Source organism: Garra rufa, chromosome 3 (genome assembly GCF_049309525.1).
Source record: "Garra rufa chromosome 3, GarRuf1.0, whole genome shotgun sequence".
Taxonomy (NCBI): Eukaryota; Metazoa; Chordata; class Actinopteri; order Cypriniformes; family Cyprinidae; genus Garra; species Garra rufa.
Genome location: NC_133363.1, coordinates 25,423,179 through 25,443,814, shown reverse-complemented (window position 1 = coordinate 25,443,814; position 20,636 = coordinate 25,423,179). Strand labels below are relative to the sequence as shown.

The following is a 20,636-nucleotide window of genomic DNA, read 5'->3' as shown; positions in this document are numbered from 1 at the left end:
TTGCACTGTGTGTGTGTGTGTGTGTGTGTGTGTGTGTGTGTGTGTGTGTGTGTGTGTGTGTGTTTTTCAAGGGTATAAACGATAGTGTATTGTGTGGTTTTACACATAAACACAATATTTGTACTATATGAACAACCTCCTCATTCTGAACAACTTTGCCTCTAGAACCACTGCTGTCCGTTAAATGATTGAAAAGATGTAAAAAAAAAAAAAAAAAAAACTATAGGTTTTTGCCTATGTTTAAATTTACCCTTTGAGAAGCTCTAACGGAGTCATTTAGAAAAGAGGCCTGTGCAAATATAGCCAAAACCCTAAACGAAAACTCAAAACTTTACAAAACCAGATGTACACATGTGACAGGTGATTCTAAACAAGCATGCAAAATTTTAGGGAGGTCGGACCACGGCTGCTGCTAAAACAGTCATAAATGTTAAATAAACATATTTTTATGGCAAATTACCGGTATTTGCCAAAAATGCTTTTTGAAATCAATTTGAGTTGGTTGCAGGCTTGCTAAATAATATGTAATGTCCTTTTTCATATGTGCTTAAATGTCTTATTGTGCTTGAACCCTGGTAATTTCCTAATATAACATTTTAATATACAATGCCATAAAAATCCATAAAAGTGGCTCCTATATCTCCTATCACCTATATCTCCCATATGTCAACCTTGGGTGGAATGTAGCATTTGCTCTTCATTTTTTTTCTCTCTCTTTTTGACAGGTTTATGCTGATAATGACAGTTTCACTTGTCATTATTGTACTGTAAAAAGTATTCTGGACGTTTTAGTTCTTTATCCACCTGCATTTAAATCTACCCCCTTTTTTCAGTATATTTAGTGTGTTATTTAGCTTATTGCTAGGTATCTCATTTTCTATGTTAGTAGATTTCCTCATTGCCTTTTGAAATGATCTTCTTAGTTGCGTTTAATTTCCATTTATTCAAGCGAATCCCCCCTCCTTTTTAGTGTTAAGTGTCATCATGTTTCCTTCCCTGATACAGTTCTACAGATATGAGGAAGAATTTTTTTTTTATGTTGCTTTGAAGTCTGTGACGTTTCTAAGACAGGAGTTGTATGCCATTACTAGGATTTAGTCATTTTTGTACTTCAACTTCAACTTTTAGTTCAACAATAACATAATAGTTCAACAGTAACAATACATTTATTACACTATTAATTAATCTTAGTTAATGAAAATACAGTTGTTCATTGTTTGTTCATGTTAGTTCAATGCATTAACTAATGTTAACAAACACAACTTGTGATTTTAATGACTTAGATGCTGAAATTAACATTAACAAAGATTAATAAATGCTGTTGAAGTATTGTTCATTATTAGTTCATGTTAACTAACTAATGTTAACTAATGAACCTTATTGTAAAGTGTTACCAAAATGTCTTTACGGCATATATTACTTCTTCACACAGGATTTTAGTGACAAGACATTAGGTCAAAACTTCTTGTTTTGTATCTATATGTCTTGAATTTGTGTCTTAGTTGGTTCCAGTCAGCCACCAAAAAGGTTACACCTCCAAGGTAGCAGACACTGCAAAGCAGATCTGGAATTTCCCCTTTTCAAACAGGAAAGACAAGCTCATGACACTATAAAAGGGCTGAACTTGAACAACCTGCCCAGAGAAAGAAGAGAGTTGTGGTGCTGAACACAGAGGAATATATTCATAACAGAGCTTGAAAAACAAAGGAACTGCGAACAGATAGAGAGTGTGTTGACCCAACGATAATTCGCTGCTTTCCACAGCAATCAGGTATAGTTGGATTAATATTAAGAATGTTTAAACATTTATTTTGTGTTTGTATATTTGTATCCTTTTGTTAATTTGAGAAAACAGGGATGAAAGTCCTTTGAAAGTACTGCTAAAATGATAAATTCATCAATTTTGACCATATCATTGTTTTTACATTTTAAAGGGACTACCAAAATGGCAGAACAACTGACTTTTACTATTCAGAACCGTGAGCGAATCCAGGCAGTGGAGAGCACTTTCGGCCGCACCGGGAAGATGCTTCTAAAACCAGGGCGTATTCTGGTGGGAGAGGGCTGCTTGTCAAAGCTCTGCAGACGTGGACCCAAACCCAAAGCGTTCTTCCTCTTCAACGACGTTTTGGTCTACGGTAGGATCATGGTGCCCGGTCGCTGGAACAACAAGCAGAAGATCATTCCTTTAGAGGACGTGCAGCAGGAAAATCTAGAAGACGGAATGGCCATGCCCAACCAATGGCTCATCCGCACGCCACGCAAGTCTTTCTACGTATCTGCGGCCTCGCCTGAGGAAAAGAATGCATGGATGGGACACATTGAGCAGTACAAGTCCCTCCTAATACAAGCTAAGGGCCTCCCCGCTGAAAACGCTTCAGGGAACTTTGCTGCCACCTGGATCCCTGACATGGCATCAGCCATCTGTATGCGCTGCTCAAAGAGGTTCAACGTTGCCAATCGGAGACACCACTGCCGAAGGTGTGGTTATATAGTATGTAGAGCTTGCTCGAAGAGCCGGGCCTTGATGCCGAATATCTCCTCGAGGCCGGTGAGAATTTGCCGGTACTGTGTGAGCAGCGTTCATGAGGGAAAAGAGCAAGGAAAGCATCGAGCTAAGGGGAAGCACTGGAAGAAGAACTCAGTAGAGGACACACCAACGCTACCTGAGTATGAGACGTCTAGCGATGACGAATCCAGCGAGCCGGGGTACCAGGTGCCCACCAAGTGGTTCAAGAGCCCGGAGGATGAGGATTACTCCCCATATTGCTACATAAAGCCTGAGCACAGGAGTCCTCCCATTTGTGAACTCGAACTTGACAGATGTGAAAACATACTGTTATGAACTATGATCTATGATCTCTTTGCACCTCTACAAAGAACTGAGACAAATAGCTGTAATTCTAAAGTATTTTGCACTAAAGTATTTTGAGTCACTTTTACGACTTCTATTTTGCACTTGTATTTAGTTTTGTATTTGTATGTATGTTTGCATATATGTATATCTAACTTCATTGTATAACAAATGTTTATTTTATATCTTATATATTAATGGAACAATGTGACTTTTGCAATCAGCACAATAAATACGTATTATAATAACTATATACTTTGGTGATTGTATTAAACACACACACACACACACACACCAGTTAAGTGACCGTATATGTTTGTTGATAAACCAAAATAAATAATTAAAACATTCCTAAATTCTAACAGTGTAGATTATATTGAATTCAATATCTTCAACAGAAGTATTCTCACTTTTAATTACAGACCTATTGTGTTTAGGCTATCAAAGTACACAGTATTACCCAAGATTGAAATAAACTTACAAATATTGCACTCTTTGTCAGGACATAAATGTAGCATTTTAGTCCAGGTCGCATGACCGATCATGTGCCTTCCAATGGACCCTTTTCACAGACTGTGAGGCCACAGCTAAGTATATTCACACAAAATAGAGATTGTCGAGATTGTCTAAATTGTTATTTAAAAAAAAAAAAAAAATATATATATATATATATATATATATATATATATATATATATGGATAAAACATAGGGTCATAAACTGCCTTTTTTATAGACCTTTTTTGGTAGACGTCACAGTTACGTCACTTGCAGCTGCGCACGCATAGTGGTTGCAGAAAAACACTGGTAACAAGTGGAGGTAAACAGGTAAAATCCATAGAATAAGAGAAAAAATATATATATATTTGTGCCTTTTAATATCAAAATCAAATGCAAATCATTTTTATAGAATACTGTTGTCAAAGATGCCATTTGAAGCTAAACGCAGACATTTAAATGGAGAGACTATGGATGAAAACTGCTATGATTATTCTACTTTTAAAACATAACATTTGACTTAATAATATTCACTATATACATAATATTCATATAATGTTGTTCATAGACATAGAGAGCATTTAGGCCACGCCCACACCTGACTTAAATCCAACAACTTTTTATTGTGGGATGCTGACTCCTTGTCATTTCTGACTTCGAACAAAAAACAGAACAATGTCTAAAAAGCTGTTATGAGACTGTGTGTACAGTAAACAAGCTAAAAAAAAAACACAGAACTACGTTTTTTTATGCGCTGTTGACCCAAAAAAGGAGTGTTTAAGGACACAAATAGTCGTAGAGAGTATATATAATAAAATGTAGTTTCCCAATATATCTCCTCTTTTCTGGGAGGAGAAATAATCCTTTGACATGGTTAAAAATAATGAATGTTTACTGTCGCCATTAAATTTCCCTCCCGTGGAGCGTAGTTCTCAGAGTAATATGATGTTGCGCTCTACTTTTGTGTCCTTAAAAGCTTGTTTTTTAGGTTGACACCTTATAAAAATGTAGTTTTGTGTTGTGTGATTTTTGTTATAAGTCAGATGACAAGGAGGCAGCTTCTCCATAAAGTTGGTCAGCAGCAGGAAGCATGAAGTGCTCTTAAACGTCCTGGTATACAGATGCGTTGAAAACACAGTGGACCAACACCAGCAGATGACATGGCACCCCAAACCATCACTGATTGTGGAAACTTTACACTGGACCTCAAGCTTTGTGAATCTCCCCCACATTTTTGAATGGGTTTTGTTTCATAATTCTCTCTAGGGTGCGGTTATCCCTATTGCTTGTACACTTTTTTCTACCACATCTTTTCCTTCCCTTCGCCTATTAATGTGCTTGGACACAGAGCTCTGTGAACAGCCAGCCTCTTTTGCAATGACCTTTTGTCTTGCCCTCCTTGTGCAAGGTGTCAATTGTCGTCTTTTGGACAACTGTCAAATCAGCAATCTTCCCCGTGATTTTGTAGCCTAGAAAACTAGACTGAGAGACCATTAAAATTAATTAATTAATTAATTTATTTATTCGTTTTTTGACCGGAACATGACACAGGCTTCTCCCAAAAAATAATAAGATGATGTACAAGAGGCATCATTGTGAAAAAAAATATGTCTCAGCTTTTATTTACATTTTAACAAAAAATGGCATGTCCAAAATTATTCATACCCTTTGCAAACTGTCACAGTCTATGGGAAAATCCAAAGTTCTATACCATTCCAAATAGTCCAAGCTGTTCTAAAGCATCCTAATTACACTGATTCATTGGGAACAGCGGTTTTAATCAACTCAACAGGTGAAAAACAGAAGCTCTCTGCTGTTGGTTTGTGGACAGTCAAGACAAAGGAGCTCACTGAGGACCTGCGGCTGCGCATTGTGGCTGCAGGAAAGGGCTATGAGACCATATCTAAATAAGTTCCAGTGGTCACAGTGCAAAGTATTATTAAAAAATACAAGACGTTCCACACTGTGAAAAATCTCAGAGGATGTGGTCGGAAGCCAAAAGTGACACCTGTGCTAGACAGGAGGATAGTGAGAGAGGTAAAAGAGAGCCAAGGATCACCACCAAGGCCATCCTGATGGATCTGGGATCTGCTGGTGGCAACATCTCAAGGCAGACAGTCCAACGAACACTGCACACTGCTGGGTTACACAGACACACCACTTCTCCAGATAAGGCACACAAAAGCCTGCTTGGCCTTTGCAAATGCTCCTCTAGACAAAGAAGAAGACTTCTGGTCTTCTGTTTTATGGTCAGATGAAACAAAAATGTAATTGTTTGGCCACAATGATGTAGCCTTCATTTGGGGTAAAAAAAGGAGAAGCCTTCCCCACTGTCAAACATTGTGGTGAGAACCTAATGTTTTGTTTTGTTTTTGTTTTTTTTAGCCGGTGGACCAGTGAACCTAATCACAGTAAACGGCACCATGAAAAAGGAGCAATACATCAAAATTCTCAACAACAACATCAGGCAGTCTGCAGAGAAACTTGGCCTTGGGCACCAGTGGACATTTTAGCATGACAACGACCCAAAACACAGCAAAAGTGGTGAAGATATGGTTAACAGAAAAAAACATTAACGTTTTGCAGTGGCCCAGCCAGAGTCCTGACTTAAATCCAATTGAGAATCTGTGGAGGGAGCTAAAGATCAGGGTGATGGCAAGGAGACCCTCCAACCTGAAAGAGTTGGAGCTCATGCAAAAAGCTGGTCAGCAATTATAGGAAGCGTTTGATTGCTGTAATAGCAAATAAAGGCTTTTCTATTGATTCTTGAGAAGGGTATGAATAATTTTGGACATGCCACTTTTTGTTCAAATGTAAATAAAAGATGAGTAATATTTTTTTCCACAATGATGCCTCTTGTACATCTTTTTACGTCTTTTTATCTTTTGGGAGAAGCCTGTGTCATTTCCGGTCAAAAAAACTTGGTTGAATAAAACTTTAAGTCAGAATTTGCTAGGGGTATGAATAATTTCGGGCTTGACTGTATATATATACACTTTTTAACCACAAATGCTTGTCTTGTCTAGCTCTGCGATTCAGCGCTAATACTTCATTGCGCATCTTTAGTAAATCCTGACAGTACTATTTTAACGCCAAAAGGCAGTTTGCGCTGGCGCAAGCTGTTAGTAAATCTGGCCCTAAGTGTTAATTTCTGTTGGAAACGGTGGTGATATGTACTTATTGGTACGCATTACGCATCTTGGGAAAAAGCTCCCACAGGTATGTTTTTGTCATGAGATCTGGTAGCATAATAAATATTTTTGATTTGAATTTAGATCTAGTTACTCAGGTTTATTGTTCACAATACAATTCTTTTGTTTAAGGTTACTTTTATGTCTCCAACTTCAGTCTGTGACTTCAGTGTCATTTTCCAGGTGCACATGAAGGCAAAACAACAACAACAAAACATTTTAGCATTTTTCGAATGTCCTCACAAAAAAACTAGTTATCATTTATCTCTGCTTAATCACTTAGTCTCAGCCAATTTCTTAGAAAGTATTCAGAGAAAACATCAATTCAGCATAATTTTAACAAGGCAAGAGAGCTGAAGAAGGAAAGACTGACGCCTCTCATGAGAACTGTACACAATGCAAATGGTAGCAGGAAGAACGTAAACAACTCTAAAACCTTTTCTCTTTTGCACATTGAGAAAAATACAGTAGATAACAAAACCAGTTCAGCAGCTCACATCAACTTTTACATACTTTTCACATACTTCACTTGTTACTATTAATAGACAGAGGGAAATAAAGCAGGGAACCCACAAATTGTGTTAAAAAAAACGCAACCCACTACCAGAGATCCATTAACAAAGAAAACTGTGAGCAAACTGAGCAATATTCTGAAAAAAGTCACACACTGTGAGCTTCAGTCCACTGCAGTACAGAAATTCCACTGCATTACAGCATGAGGGCTTGATTCTCAGAATCGGAGTGAAGCAACCCAGCAAGCAATAGTCGTCATTTCACCGTCTGGGTTAACTATAAACCCGATATAGTCCGGCTATGTGTAACCCACTTCCAGCCCAAATAATCTTGAATTTGGTTGCATGCCATTTTTTGGCAAAATAACTAGTTAGATGTATGATATTCCATCCTGTAAGCAAACTCAGCAGCGTTTACAAGGTTTTATGGTTTAATTTTTGTAATTTTAATTTGTCATTTTTAAATTGATGACTAGTCTAATACTGGGATATTTGTAGACGTCTATTAAATTTTCACTGACAGCCCAAATACAAACTTGTTTTAGCCTAGACGTCTGGGCTGTGTTTTCACGGCTAATAGACGTCTTTTAGACCAAAAAATGCTTGCTGGGAAAGTTCATTCTGAAGTTTAGACTATGAACTATATGCAAATTGACTTTTTTTTTCATTGAAAAGACTGATGTTTCAGGGTTTTGTTGGCCTTAAAGGCATAGTTCAACTAAATATTATAATTCTGTCATTATTTATTTACCCTCATGTTGTTACAAACCCGTATGACTTTTATTCTGCAGAACAATACAGAAGATATTTTAAGAAATGTTGGTAACTGTTTTGGTGACCATTGACTTACATTACATGGAAAACAAACAAACAAACACATACACACACAATAAACAAGACTCTAAATATCTTTAATGTTCCATAAAAGAAATGTAGTTATCTGGGTTTGAAATGACATGAAAGTGGGTAAAACAAAGACAGATTTTTCATTTTTGGAACCATTTTTTAAGGTTATCATTGAGTGCATGTTTATCTGAGAGGGTTTAAGTCTTTTCATGCTGCTGCCTTTTATTGTTTACCGCCAGAAAACATGGAACGTCCTATTCACGGAACAATCAGCAAATACGTACACATCTTGATATGAGGAAGCAGCTACATTTTTTTCCTGGCAAACAACTGATGTACAACCTTGACAGCCCTCTTGTAGTAAAAATAAACTAAAATTCACTGTTTCTTTTCGTTGTTTGAAGTATTTAATTTGATAAATTGGTGCTTGCACTTATATTTTAGGTCTCTTTCTTTTGGTTTAGTTCTCATGATGTGTGAGCGCAGCTTATGACCTAAGAGAGGCTATTCTAAGAACAAGTTGTCTGTTTTCCAGCAAACCGCATAACCTGTACTGTACCAGGAACCACAGCAAGGCACTGAAGTTTAATGGCCAACCGCTTCTCATTTCCAAAGAAATGTGATGAGAAAAAAGACTCAACAAAATGAAATCATCATCAGACTTTATATTTTCAACTTAGCATTCTTATTAGCGTTTTCTAAACATGAAAACATCCTCCATTTCTTTTACACTCAAAAAGCAATATTGCCAACATTATCAAGCTCAAATGATGATGTGATTCAATTTTATGTGTCCACACACTCATCAAGTCCACACAACTCTTAATATGAAAAACATTTGGATTTTAAATAGTCTACATTAACCACTTATAATCTCAATCTACATGCCAACACCAATCATGTCATAAATGAGATACTTTTATTTAGCAATGATGCATTAAATGAATCAAAAGCGACAGTGAAGGCATTTATAATGTTACAAAAGCTTTCTGCTTCGTTTGTCGATTCATCAGAGTATTTAACAAAAAGTATTACATTTGCCACAAAAAACATTAAGCAGCACAACTGTTTTCAGAATTGATAAAAAGAAATCTGCATATTAAAATGATTTCTGAAGCATCATGTGACAAGGCTGGGGTACACTCTTAAAAATAAACGTGCTTCGCGATGCTATAGAGGAACCTTTTTTTGTTTAAATGGTTCCGTAAAAAAACCTTTAATGTCTATAGAACCTTTCTGTTTCACAAAAGGTCATTAGTGGTAAAAGAAGGTTCTTCCGATTATAAAAAAGGTAAGAAAGAGATGTTTTTTAAAGAATCTTTGACTGAATGGTTTTTTGTGGAACCAAAAATGGTTCTTCTATGGCATCGCTGTGAAGATCCTCTTAAAGCAAGAGTGTAATGGCTGCTTGAATAAATAACATTGAAATAAATAAATTACTTTTTAATTGCGATTATAGATACATTTTATCTTGCACAGTCTGTAGCCTTCGAATAACACTGAGGCTTTCAGAATTTATGTGAAAATAGTAGTGTGTAAATATTATTATTATTGAAACAAAACAAAGTAATTTAAGTCACCATTATAGTGATTAATGTTATTTAAGGTAGATCCTGCTTGGGTAGATTCTCAGCTTAATTATCTACTAATGCAAATATATATAATATGAATGGATTATTGCAAAAAAACATGCCCTGATTTTCCCTGGACAGTTTGGATAAGTCAATTCTAGTTGCCAAAATTCAGAGCTAGTTTGCATATTTTGAGCTGACAGATTCCACAGAAAATCTTTTTTAGCTACAGACTACGAATCCATCCAGTCTTTTGAGTCAATTTAACACATATTGTTTTCATTTGTGAAAGGTAACTTGAAAATGTTTATGATCTTTGGTAATTTGGTGCATGATGGTCAGTTTTTCCTCTGTAAGTATTTACAAGGTCAGTAAAGTGTATGATGCCTAATATTTTAAAATCTGTTCAGATTTTAAAAGCCGAGTAGTGTATTCCAGCCTTAAAGAACAACGAAAATTGACAGTGAAGATAATTCTGATTCAAGTCATAAACTCCCAACCATATTCTATCCTATCCTATCCTATCCTATCCTATCCTATCCTATCCTATCCTATCCTATGTTTTTAGAAAATACAATTTTGAATAATTATGGGGAAAAAACACTATTTTACTTTAATCTAAAAGTTAACTTAGCAAATGATTAAATTGATCATTCACCAAAAAACTGATATCGAAAAATCTGTCATCATTTACTCAACCTCATGTCATTCCAAACCTGTACGACATTATTTCTTGTGTTGAACATAAATATGTTTTTTTAGAATTTCAGAATTTCTCTGTTTTTTTTTTTTTTTTTTGGTCCATTTAAGGGAAAGTCACATGTGGTGTGAGTAAATGATGACTTAATTTTAATTTTTTAGTGTACTATCCCTTTAACTAGTGAAATGGCTCATGAGGTGGGTTGATTTTGTGTTTTAGAAACACATTTTCACAATTATTGCTCTGTAATTGAACAGAGTATTAAACATTTGAATATTTTGAACATGTTGAGGTTTAAATTAAAACTCTGTGGCTCTGGAATAGAAATATCAGAAAATGAGTTGACCATAACACTTAAAAACATGTTTAAAAAAAAATAAAATAAAAAAAACACATCCTTTAGAAACAACAACAAAGCCTGAACTAAAAAAGTAAGCCTTTCAGATAGTCAAACCTGGCATAGACGGACCAGGTGACATTATTTTGAAGCATACTCCACTTTCGCTCCGAGCTCTTTTGTGGCAAAAGAGATTAAAGTAGTAAGCACTCGCATTTGTAGAGAGGAATTACCCATCACTAGCCAAATGAGTTGAGCCACATCAACCCAATTCAGACTGCCCAGTTCTGCCATGACATCTGAGTATAGTTTCATCTTCTGTTGAGGAGGCATTTCCATAATGATCTGATGAAGAGGATGGAATTTGCCACTAGTCATCCACCATCCCACGGCACCTCCCAAAGCACCACCTGCATATGACAACAGAAGATCAAGTAGGACAAAAAACATTGGCATTGATGTTTTTTGAGGAAAACATTTCAGGATTCCTCTCCATATAATGGACTTCTATGGTGCCCCTGAGTTTGAACTTCCAACATGCAGTTTATATGGAGCTTTAAGAGCTCTAAATGATCCTAGCCGAAAAATAAGAGTCTTATCTAGTGAAACGATAGGTTAATTCATTTTATTCTTCTTCTTATTATTATTTTTTTTTTTACAATTTATATACTTTTTAACCTCAAATGCTCGTCTTGTCTAGCTCTGGTTAACTTTTTTCCATATGTCGGAAAACTCCCATCTCAATTTCTCCTCCAGCTTCAAAATCGTCAAAATTGCTGCAGAAGTACCGACCCAGTGTTTACAAAGTGAACATGCAAAGAAGGTCAAATGCCCTTTACTATATGTGACCCTGGACCACAAAACCAGTCTTAAGTCGCTGGGGTATATTTGTAGCAATAGCCAAAAATACATTGTATGGGTCAAAATTATTGATTTTTCTTTTATGTCAAAAATCATTAGGAAATTAAGTAAAGATCATGTTACATTAAGATTTTTTGTACAATTCCTACTGTAAACCTATCCAAATTTAATTTTTGATTAGTAATACGCATTGTTAAGAACTTAATTTGGACAACTTTAAAGGTGATTTTCTCAGTATTTAGATTTTTTGCACCCTTAGATTCCAGATTTTCAAATAGATGTATCTCGGCCAAATATTGTCCTATCCTAACAAACTATACATCAATAGAAAGTTTATTTATTGAGCTTTAATATGATGTATACATCTCAGTTTTGTAAAATTTAACCTTATGACTGGTTTTGTGGTCCAGGGTCACGTATGGTGTAGGATGATTTTGAAATTGGAGGAGAAAATAAGATGGGAGTTTTTCGACATACCCTAACTATATTGAACAGAAAGAAAGAAAAAAAAAACAGACAAGCGTTTAAGGGTTAAAAAGTAGGCTATGCAAATTGTATTTTTTTATTTATTTATTTTTATTAGAAAATAACCAATCGTTTCGCTAGAAAGGTCTCTTCTTCCTCGGCTGTGATCGTTTAGAGCCCTTTGAAGCTGCATTTAAACTGCATTTTGGAAGTTCAAACTCAAGGGCACCATAGATGTCGACTTATGGAAACAAATCCTGAAATGTTTTCCTCAAAAAACATAATTTCTTTACAACTGAAGAAAGACATGAACATCTTTCAGATGACAAGGGGTTACATTATCTGTAAATTTTTGTTCTAGAAGTGAGCTGCTCCTTTAATAGCAGTAATAGCATTGGTACCAAGTGTTTGTTTAAATCTTATTACAAACGTACTGGCTTCAGAGAACAAACCATAATTGTTTATAGATGATATTATAGCGCCACCATGTGGTTAATAAGTGAAGTGGGTAAAAGTTTGTGAATAACAAGAACACACAAGCGTACGTACCGATAAATATTCCGGGTGGACCTCCGAGTAGCCCCCCTACAAAAGCTCCTCCACCAGCAGCAGCAGCTCCTTTGGCTGAGTTCTGTACAGCCGCTTTAATCTGCCTGGTCTCTGATATTTTACAGCAGAGCGCCATTACATCATCTATTTGACGGTTCATTGTGTTTTTGTGTGTTCAAACACTGCCTGAGGAGGAGAAACATGAATTAAAGAGCTGACTATTCTCAAATGTAAGAAGTTTTAACACCGCACAGAATCGTAGACTCGTATATAAACTATGGTTTCTGTCAAACAAACAGGTTTTAACTACAACAAACTAAAGAAAGTAAAAGCTAAACAAGTTGGCTACATAAAACATGTACATTTTCACATCCAAAGTTAGCTTTTGACCATATCTAACTCTAGGCAAGTTTTGTAAACTACATTACAGCTTTTAAAGAACTTTACCTTTTTCTTTTGTTGACGTTACTTTCAGTTTGAGTAATCAGTCTGTGAGTGACACTTCCGGAATTATCTGCTCGGCTACTGTGTGCTGGCCCTTTAAGTGGTGTTACGTTATGGTGTTATGACTTTTCATAATGTTTTTCATTTATTTCCGAGCAACACTTATGTAACTGTGTTGAGAAACGGCCAGTCAACCACCTGCATGAAAAGTGTGTATGCAATACTATTCCCAGTAGGCCCACCTGTTGGCCCACCTTATTTGCTAGTACTGAGTTGGACCCTCTTTTAACTTCATAACTGCTTTAATTCTTCGTGGCATCAGTTCAACAAAGTGCTGGATACATTAATCAGAGATTTTGGTTCATAATTGAGATGATAGCATCACAAGAGTTCTTGCCCTGATAGCACACAACTATTTGACGTCTGCATTTACATCTGCAAGACATATATATATATATATATATATATATATATATATATATATATATATATATATATATATATATATATATAATATACTGTACGTCTATTGGACATTTCCTATCAGATGTCAAATAGATGTCTATTAGGTGTCTTTAAGATGTTTATGATTTAAAATGCATGTGAAACTGACATCTTACAGACGTCTGTCAGATATTTGTACACAGCAGATGTTTTTCAGATCGAGTGATCTTTACTGGACATCTTACAGACGTACATGTGCTATCTGGGTGCACATCCATGTTGCAAATATCCCATATCGGATTGGGATCTAGTGACCATGGAGGCTATTTGGTTATTGTTGACTCAGTGTCATGATTGACAAACCAGTTTGAGGTGAATTCAGCTTTGTGGCATGACGTTATCCTGCAAATTGTAGCTTGAGTTTCCTGTTCTCAGCTGGCAGGAGGGGCATCCGGTGTGGTCTTCTGCTGCTATACCATATCTACTTCAAGTTTCGACGTGTTGAGCATTCAGATGTACTCTTCTGCATACCTCCATTGTAACAATTGGTTATTATTAAGGTAATGACACATGGGGTGACTTTTCTGAGCAATGTTGCTTGGGCACATTCCCATTGAGAATTGGCAACGAATTTCTATCTGGATGTTTTAGATTGGTCGTGGGCCCTGTGTCTCACCTTGTTACTGTTGACGGCAACATTGCCCAGCAACATTGCTTAAAAAAGTTGCCTGGTGTATCATCACCTTTAGAGTTATTGTTGCCATTCTATAAGCTTGAACCAGTCTGGCCATTCTCCTCTAACAAAGCATTTTCACCCACAGAACTGCTGCTCACATGTTTTGTTTTGTTGTTTTTTTTTTCTTAATTTTTTTCTTCTTCTTCTTTTTAATAGAACAATAACTTTTTGGTTGCAGTTATGTTTCTTCTTCTTTTTAATGGAACAAAAGCTTTTTTCTGTATGCTTATGTTTCTGTATTTTGAACTTTAATTGGCTTTGGATAAAAACACATTTACAGAGTCACCATGATGTATTTATTTATGCATTTATACATCTACGTGATACAGTTTGCATTGATAACTTCAAAGAATGAAAAGAAAATCTGCTTTTAATCATGTACGATCTTGCATATTTTTCTAATATGGGACCCTGGACCACAAAACCAGTTATAGTTGACTTTTTTTTTTTAATTGATAAATAAGCTTTCCATTGATGTATGGTTTGTTAGGATAGGACAATATTTAGCTGAGATGCAACTGTTTAAAAATCTGGAATCTGAGGGTGCAAAAAATCTAAATATTGAAAAAAATCATCTTAAAAGTTGTCCAAATTAAGTTCTTAGCAAAGCATATTATTAAAAATTAGTTTTTGATATATTTACGGTAGGTAATGTACAAAATATCTTCATGGAACATGATCTTTACTTAATATCCTAATGATTTTTGGCATAAAAAAATGGTAATTTTAACCCATACAATGTATTTTTGGCTATTGCTACAAATATACCTGTGATACCTAAGACTGGTTTTGTGGTCCAGGGTCACATATTTAAACAGTCTGGCCTAAACATGTAGGCCAGATATATATTTTTGTACAAGTTGTACTTTAGCATAGTGACATCTTATACATATAGGCTAGTGTTCATTAAAATTTCACATAATGACAAATAATGTAAACTAGTAGCAACTTGTTCTTCTAGCTTGCCCTTACACATTGTAACAAAGCCATTGCTTCAACCATGGTCTACTGACATTAACATATTTAGAATCAGTAGTCAACTAAATGCCTGACATCTGCAAGCATATTTATTTCTAAACAAAAAGTAAGTTATAAAATCAATGGATAAACCTAAGTATCTACCAGTAAAATTAGAAACGAATGCATTAAAGACCAATAACATTCACCCTCCAGTGGTCAGTCTTCATACCGCACTTCAGCTTTGAGTGTGTCTTTAGTAAAACTGACTATGGCACCAAGCACCAGCGCATATAAAGAGGCATTCCCATTAACTTGAGCAAATAGCTGAGACGCATCAGTCCAGCTCAGTCTACCCACTATGGCCAAGACATCAGAGTACAGTTGCTCCTTCTGTGTAGGAGCCATTTCCATGAAGATCTCAGGAAGAGGTTTGAATTGGCCGCTGGTCATCCATGCTCCCAGCACACCTCCCACAGCACCACCTTGAGAAATATAAATTATTAAAATAAAACTACAGCAACGTCTTGTGGTTTAGAAGTGAACTAGACGAAATGAAAAGGGGAAAAGATGGATAAACATACCAACAGCTATACCAGCTGGACCACCGAGCAACCCTCCAACAAAAGCAGTTCCTCCAGCAACCGCAGCTCCTTTCGTTGAGTTTTTAAATGCTGCTTTTATCTTCTTGTTTGCAGAGATTTCACAGCAAAGTTTAATTATATCATCTTTTCGATTTGCCATTTTGACGTGTTACAAAACCTGATGATAAACAACGACTGTGAAACAGATATAAAAGAAAACGAAAAACATTTCTTGTTTCATTTCTTCAATCATTCCGCGTTGTGAGGTATTGCCACGATTCTTTGAGAAAATACCGAAGCGCTGTAAATCCTATTTATAATGTAAACATATTTGACATTTTCACAGTTCTTACCTGTTTGTCTTTTCACTAGTGCAGGGGTTTGGCAAGGTAAAGTTACTTTCGATCTCATATTCAAAAGCTTGATGTATTGTCGTGCACTTCCGTGCTATGCTCAGCGGTTTTTATTTGTCTATAGGCGACTGTTTAACCCGTTGAACTCAGATGACTGTATTTATTCGGTGAAGGCTTATTTGATATGTTCGATAAACAATTATCCAGAATAAAATTTACCTGGCATGAAAGGTAGCTACAAAAATGTAGCTGGGGAAACAAAATCATGCAACATGTTATTTTACTTTTTTTTTTCTAAATGATACTCATTTCAATGTTTCAAATAAAAAAGAAATAAACAATAAATGTTAACTTTTTAAGAATACAAGTTTATGCGGTTTTAGCTAAAAACCACCCCAAAACAAGCCACAAATGAACCTGCTTTATTAGAATAACCTGCATTATGCACAGACAGCTAATTGTCTTTAAAAGGCTACAATGTTACTGCTTTAAAAATTGGTTACAAGACACTCTAGTGGTCAGTTTCCATACTGCACTTCAGCCTTGAGCTCTTTTGTGGCATAAGTGAATATAGCAGCAAGCACTTGCTCTTGCAGAGTGGCACTGCCCATAACCAGAACAATGAGGCCAGCCACATCTGTCCAGTCCACTGAGCCCAGTGCACCCATGACATCAGAGTACAGTTTCTCCTTATATTTTGGAGGCAGCTCCTTGATGATCTCAGGAACAGGTTTGAATTGGCCACTGGTCATCCAAGTTCCCAGGAGACCTCCCAGAGTACCACCTAGTGTGATATAATATATTAACAGATGCACAGAATATGATTAAGCTTTGATTGTAAGAGTAAATAGCAGGGTTGGGGCCATTCATGAATTGAATTGAGAATGAATGGTAAATTCCAATTCACTTCCTGGAATGGAATTGGAATTGGAATTGCATGCAGCTGACAGGAAATGGAATTGGAATTGAATTGGAATGTCAGGAAACAGAATTGAATTCAAATCAATTCCACTAAATTCCACTTGATTTGCTAAATAAAATAATTTGACTTGATTTGCTTGATAGTTTATAGTTCATTAAATATTGTAAATCACATAAACAACAAACATATAAAAGAAACACAAAGTACTGTATGTTTAGTATGTTAAGCATGATCATTACACATGCCAAATTTCAGGAAATGATGATAATTCGATGCAATAAAAAGTTAATGAAATACATGAATGAACATGACTCATTTTTTGTGAGTTGAGACATATATTATGTGGTAATCATATATTGAATGTATAATACATCCAGAAACTTATCACCACTGTCATTCAATTATTAATTCATAATGTACAGTTCTCATTTTTATTTACTTGCATTTGATCAACTCTATTTCATACATGATATTTGTAAAGCATCATAAATAAAGTTCAAATGTATGTCTCTAAATGCAATCACAAATAAATGCTCAGAAACAGCAATAAACGGAATTCAGTGGAATTTCCCTGAATTGAATTCCACTTCCTGTAATTCCAATTCAATTCCAACTCTGTTTCCTGTAATTGTTGTTGAATTCCAATTCCAATTCCATTTCCTTCTTTGAATTGGAATTGTTGAGTTCATTCCTGAATTGACCCCAACCCTGGTAAATAGCTATACTTTTTTTGTTACAGGTTTCAATTTTAACTTTAAAATTAAAAAAAGGGCTATAAAGGATTAATAAGTAAAAATAAGTATTTATATATTTGTAATATAATTTTTTTTTTTATTTATCATATATAATAATACAACCAAGGTCAAATGTTTACATAAACCTTGCAGAATCTGCAAAATGTTAATTATTTTACCAAAATAAGAGGAATCATACAAAATGCATGTTATTATTTAGTATTGACCTGAATAAGATATTACAAATTCTTTTTTTGGTGTGTGTGTATTTGAACACTTTCCAACAATGACTGTATGATTTTGACATCTTTTTGCACTGAGGACAACTAAGGGACTCATGCAACTATTACTGAAGGTTCAAATGCTCACTGATGCTCCAGAAGGAAACACGATGCATTAAGGGCCAGGATGTGAAAACTTTTTGAATTTAACTTATTTTGTCTTCTGGGGAAAATGTGAGTATCTTCTGTATCTTCTGAAGGGCACTACTAAATGGAAAAAATGATTATATTTACACAAAATTAAGAAAAATACATCTTCAAAAGTTTACACCCCTGGCTCTTAATGTATCGTGTTTTCTTCTTAAGCATCAGAGACGCATCACATACACTAAAATGCTTAAACACCAAAGAATTTGTGGGACCTGAAGGACTTTTCTGAAGAACAGCAGGCAGTTTAACTGTTCAGGACAAACACGGGACTCGTGAACAACTATCACTAAACAAACAAAAAAACACAGCATGGATCAATCAGGTGACAACACAGTACGAATCAAGTGTATGTAAACTTTTGAATGGGGTCATTTTTATAAATTCAACTATTATTTTTTCTTGTGGACTATATGTAAACATTTTTTTATGTGAAATATCTTATTTAGGTCTGTACTAAATAAAAAATAACGTATTTTGTATGATCCCTTGTATTTTGGTAAAATAATTAACATATTGCAGATTCTGCAAGGTGTATGTAATCTTTTGACTTCAACTGTATATTCAAGTAGAAAACCGTTTTAAATAGTAAAAATATTTTCAAATGTTACTGTTTTTGCTGTGCTTTGAATCAAATAAATGCATGCTTGGTGAGCAGAAGAGACTTCTTTAAAAAATTTTTTTTATAAAATCTTACTGTTCAAAAACTTTTGACCTGTAGTGTATATCATTTCACATCATATCACTTGTTTGGTGTTGATGAAGGAGTAGCCTTACTTAAGGCAAAAAAGGTTGAGAAACACTGCACTATGCCATTCAAGATGATATTATAACACCACCCTGTGATGAAAGTAGATGAAAGTTTGTGGATTGCATGGAAAACAGAGGCATGATCTTACCAACAGCTATGCCGGCTGGGCCTCCAACCATTCCCCCTACAAAAGCACCTCCACCAGCCGCTGCAGCTCCCTTTCCAGAGCTCTTCATGGCCGCTTTCATCTTCCTGCTGGCTGAGACCTCACAGCAAAGCTGCATAACATCATCCACTCGAGTGCTCATTGTGATGTCAAGAGAAACCTGGAAATAAACACGAATGGTTCATTTGCCCTTTTACACACAAATGAGAAGAACAGAAACGCTTGCTGATATGCAATCAGAAATGAAGTACTTTAATCAACAAGTTGCTCATTCACATGGAGCATCTGCAAACATTTAGACAACTAGCCTTTTTCAAATAATTTCTTGATATGCAAATTTTATTAGTAAAACCGCCTTTATATTTTAGACTACTAGGCTACATTCTGCAAGCTAACAATTGAAAAATAAAAATTAAAAACATGATTAATTATGCAATATCATCTTTTTAAAAAAATTAAAAGTATGTGACCCTAGACCACAAAACTTTTTTGAAACTAATATTTATATATCATCTGAAAAAGCTGAATAAATAAACTTGTTGATTTACGGCTTGTTAGGATATTTGGCCAAGATACAACTATTTTAAAACCTGGAATCTGAGGGTTAAAACAAAAAAAAAAATTAAACATTGAAAAAAAATCACCTTTAAAGTTTTCAAATCAATTTCTTAGCAATGCATATTACTAATCAAAAAATAAGTTTTGATATATTTATGGTAGACAATTTACAAAATAACTTCATGGAACATGATCTTTACTTAATATCCTAATGATTTTTGGATATTACAACAATAATACTATAATTTTGACCCATACAATGTATTGTTGGCTATTCCTACAAATAGACCCATGCTACTTATGACTGGGTCACATATATAATTTTAAAAAGCTTACCCTTTCTTCTTTGAAGAGGAGCTACCAGACGGCTGTTCCAGTCACTCTGGCTGAAATCAGTAGGGGATTGCTCAAGTACTCAACATTTTGCCCACTTCCGCTGTCTGATGTGGAGCCGATTGCCTTGTGAGTCCTCTCACTTTAATTTATTACTACCATGACAATATTATTATGATCACGACACATCTCACACTCAGATAATTCACATTAGGTAGTCAGATTAGTTTATGCATCTACTCTTGAAGATCCTGTCAGTTCCAAGCTAGTCACCCGAATGAGATAAATGTATATGAATCATTTGAAAAATGTAATTACAAGAAGATGTTTGTCATCCATCAGTGTTGGGAGTAACGCATTACAAGTTACATAATAATATTACTTTTTCCAAGTAACTGAGTAATGCATTACTTTTTAATTGACAAGAAAATATCTGAGTTAGTTTTTAAATAAGTAATGCCAGTTACCCCCCCCTCCTCCCCCATTTATTGATTAAAAGCTCTTCTGTCCCCATGTTGAGAAAAATTGAGCAAGATGTTACTTTTTTTCTATAATAAATGTAAACATGCATTAATTCAGCTCACTCACTAAAACAACAGATACAGTATTCCTCAAAATGAATAAAAACTGTGAAATTCAACGCAAACCTAAAATATCCTTTCTGTATTTAATCCCATTTTATCAACCAGTGTCTTTGCTGCCGACCTTCGATGATCTAATTCATCCATACTAATAAGCAAAAATTACTCAAGATAATCTAACATTAGTTTTCCTTTTTTTATTGCTAAAGAGTTTACATTTTTCCTTCAGTGGTCTACTGTACAGACATAAACTTTTTAGATTA

General features: G+C 35.2%; 4 protein-coding genes across 4 annotated transcripts; 1 reads left to right on the top strand and 3 right to left on the bottom strand.

The window, feature by feature from the left end:
- The first annotated feature begins 1,647 nt into the window (after nucleotides 1-1,647).
- Nucleotides 1,648-3,107, top strand: plekhf1 (pleckstrin homology domain containing, family F (with FYVE domain) member 1). Its single transcript, XM_073837516.1, has 2 exons — nucleotides 1,648-1,771; nucleotides 1,935-3,107. The coding sequence occupies exon 2, from the start codon at nucleotides 1,946-1,948 to the stop codon at nucleotides 2,843-2,845; it is 900 nt and encodes a 299-aa protein (XP_073693617.1). The 5' UTR covers nucleotides 1,648-1,771; nucleotides 1,935-1,945; the 3' UTR covers nucleotides 2,846-3,107.
- Nucleotides 3,108-8,796: 5,689 nt separating this feature from the next.
- Nucleotides 8,797-13,028, bottom strand: LOC141331868 (protein C19orf12 homolog). The gene is made up of 3 exons (XM_073836906.1): nucleotides 12,830-13,028; nucleotides 12,383-12,568; nucleotides 8,797-10,917 (listed from the first exon to the last, which is right to left on the bottom strand). The coding sequence occupies exons 2-3, from the start codon at nucleotides 12,540-12,542 to the stop codon at nucleotides 10,649-10,651; spliced, it is 429 nt and encodes a 142-aa protein (XP_073693007.1). The 5' UTR covers nucleotides 12,543-12,568; nucleotides 12,830-13,028; the 3' UTR covers nucleotides 8,797-10,648.
- A 1,278-nt stretch (nucleotides 13,029-14,306) lies between these two features.
- On the bottom strand, nucleotides 14,307-16,073 carry LOC141331867 (protein C19orf12 homolog). The gene is made up of 3 exons (XM_073836905.1): nucleotides 15,901-16,073; nucleotides 15,548-15,725; nucleotides 14,307-15,448 (listed from the first exon to the last, which is right to left on the bottom strand). Exons 2-3 carry the CDS (start codon nucleotides 15,705-15,707, stop codon nucleotides 15,183-15,185), a joined length of 426 nt encoding a protein of 141 aa, XP_073693006.1. The 5' UTR covers nucleotides 15,708-15,725; nucleotides 15,901-16,073; the 3' UTR covers nucleotides 14,307-15,182.
- Nucleotides 16,074-16,306: 233 nt separating this feature from the next.
- LOC141331866 (protein C19orf12 homolog) lies at nucleotides 16,307-19,912 on the bottom strand. The gene is made up of 3 exons (XM_073836904.1): nucleotides 19,796-19,912; nucleotides 18,884-19,061; nucleotides 16,307-16,684 (listed from the first exon to the last, which is right to left on the bottom strand). The coding sequence occupies exons 2-3, from the start codon at nucleotides 19,041-19,043 to the stop codon at nucleotides 16,419-16,421; spliced, it is 426 nt and encodes a 141-aa protein (XP_073693005.1). The 5' UTR covers nucleotides 19,044-19,061; nucleotides 19,796-19,912; the 3' UTR covers nucleotides 16,307-16,418.
- Nucleotides 19,913-20,636: the final 724 nt, after the last annotated feature.

What these genes read in the sequence shown, in the direction of transcription:
- plekhf1 (XM_073837516.1), top strand. Translation starts at nt 1,946, where the DNA reads ATGGCAGAACAACTGACTTTTACTATTCAGAACCGTGAGCGAATCCAG.
- LOC141331868 (XM_073836906.1), bottom strand. Translation starts at nt 12,542, where the DNA reads ATGAACCGTCAAATAGATGATGTAATGGCGCTCTGCTGTAAAATATCA. An exon ending in TCCACCCGGAATATTTATCG is followed by an intron (nt 10,918 to 12,382) that starts GTACGTACGCTT and finishes TGTCATATGCAG; the next exon opens with GTGGTGCTTTGGGAGGTGCC.
- LOC141331867 (XM_073836905.1), bottom strand. Translation starts at nt 15,707, where the DNA reads ATGGCAAATCGAAAAGATGATATAATTAAACTTTGCTGTGAAATCTCT. An exon ending in TCCAGCTGGTATAGCTGTTG is followed by an intron (nt 15,449 to 15,547) that starts GTATGTTTATCC and finishes ATATTTCTCAAG; the next exon opens with GTGGTGCTGTGGGAGGTGTG.
- LOC141331866 (XM_073836904.1), bottom strand. Translation starts at nt 19,043, where the DNA reads ATGAGCACTCGAGTGGATGATGTTATGCAGCTTTGCTGTGAGGTCTCA. An exon ending in CCCAGCCGGCATAGCTGTTG is followed by an intron (nt 16,685 to 18,883) that starts GTAAGATCATGC and finishes ATATCACACTAG; the next exon opens with GTGGTACTCTGGGAGGTCTC.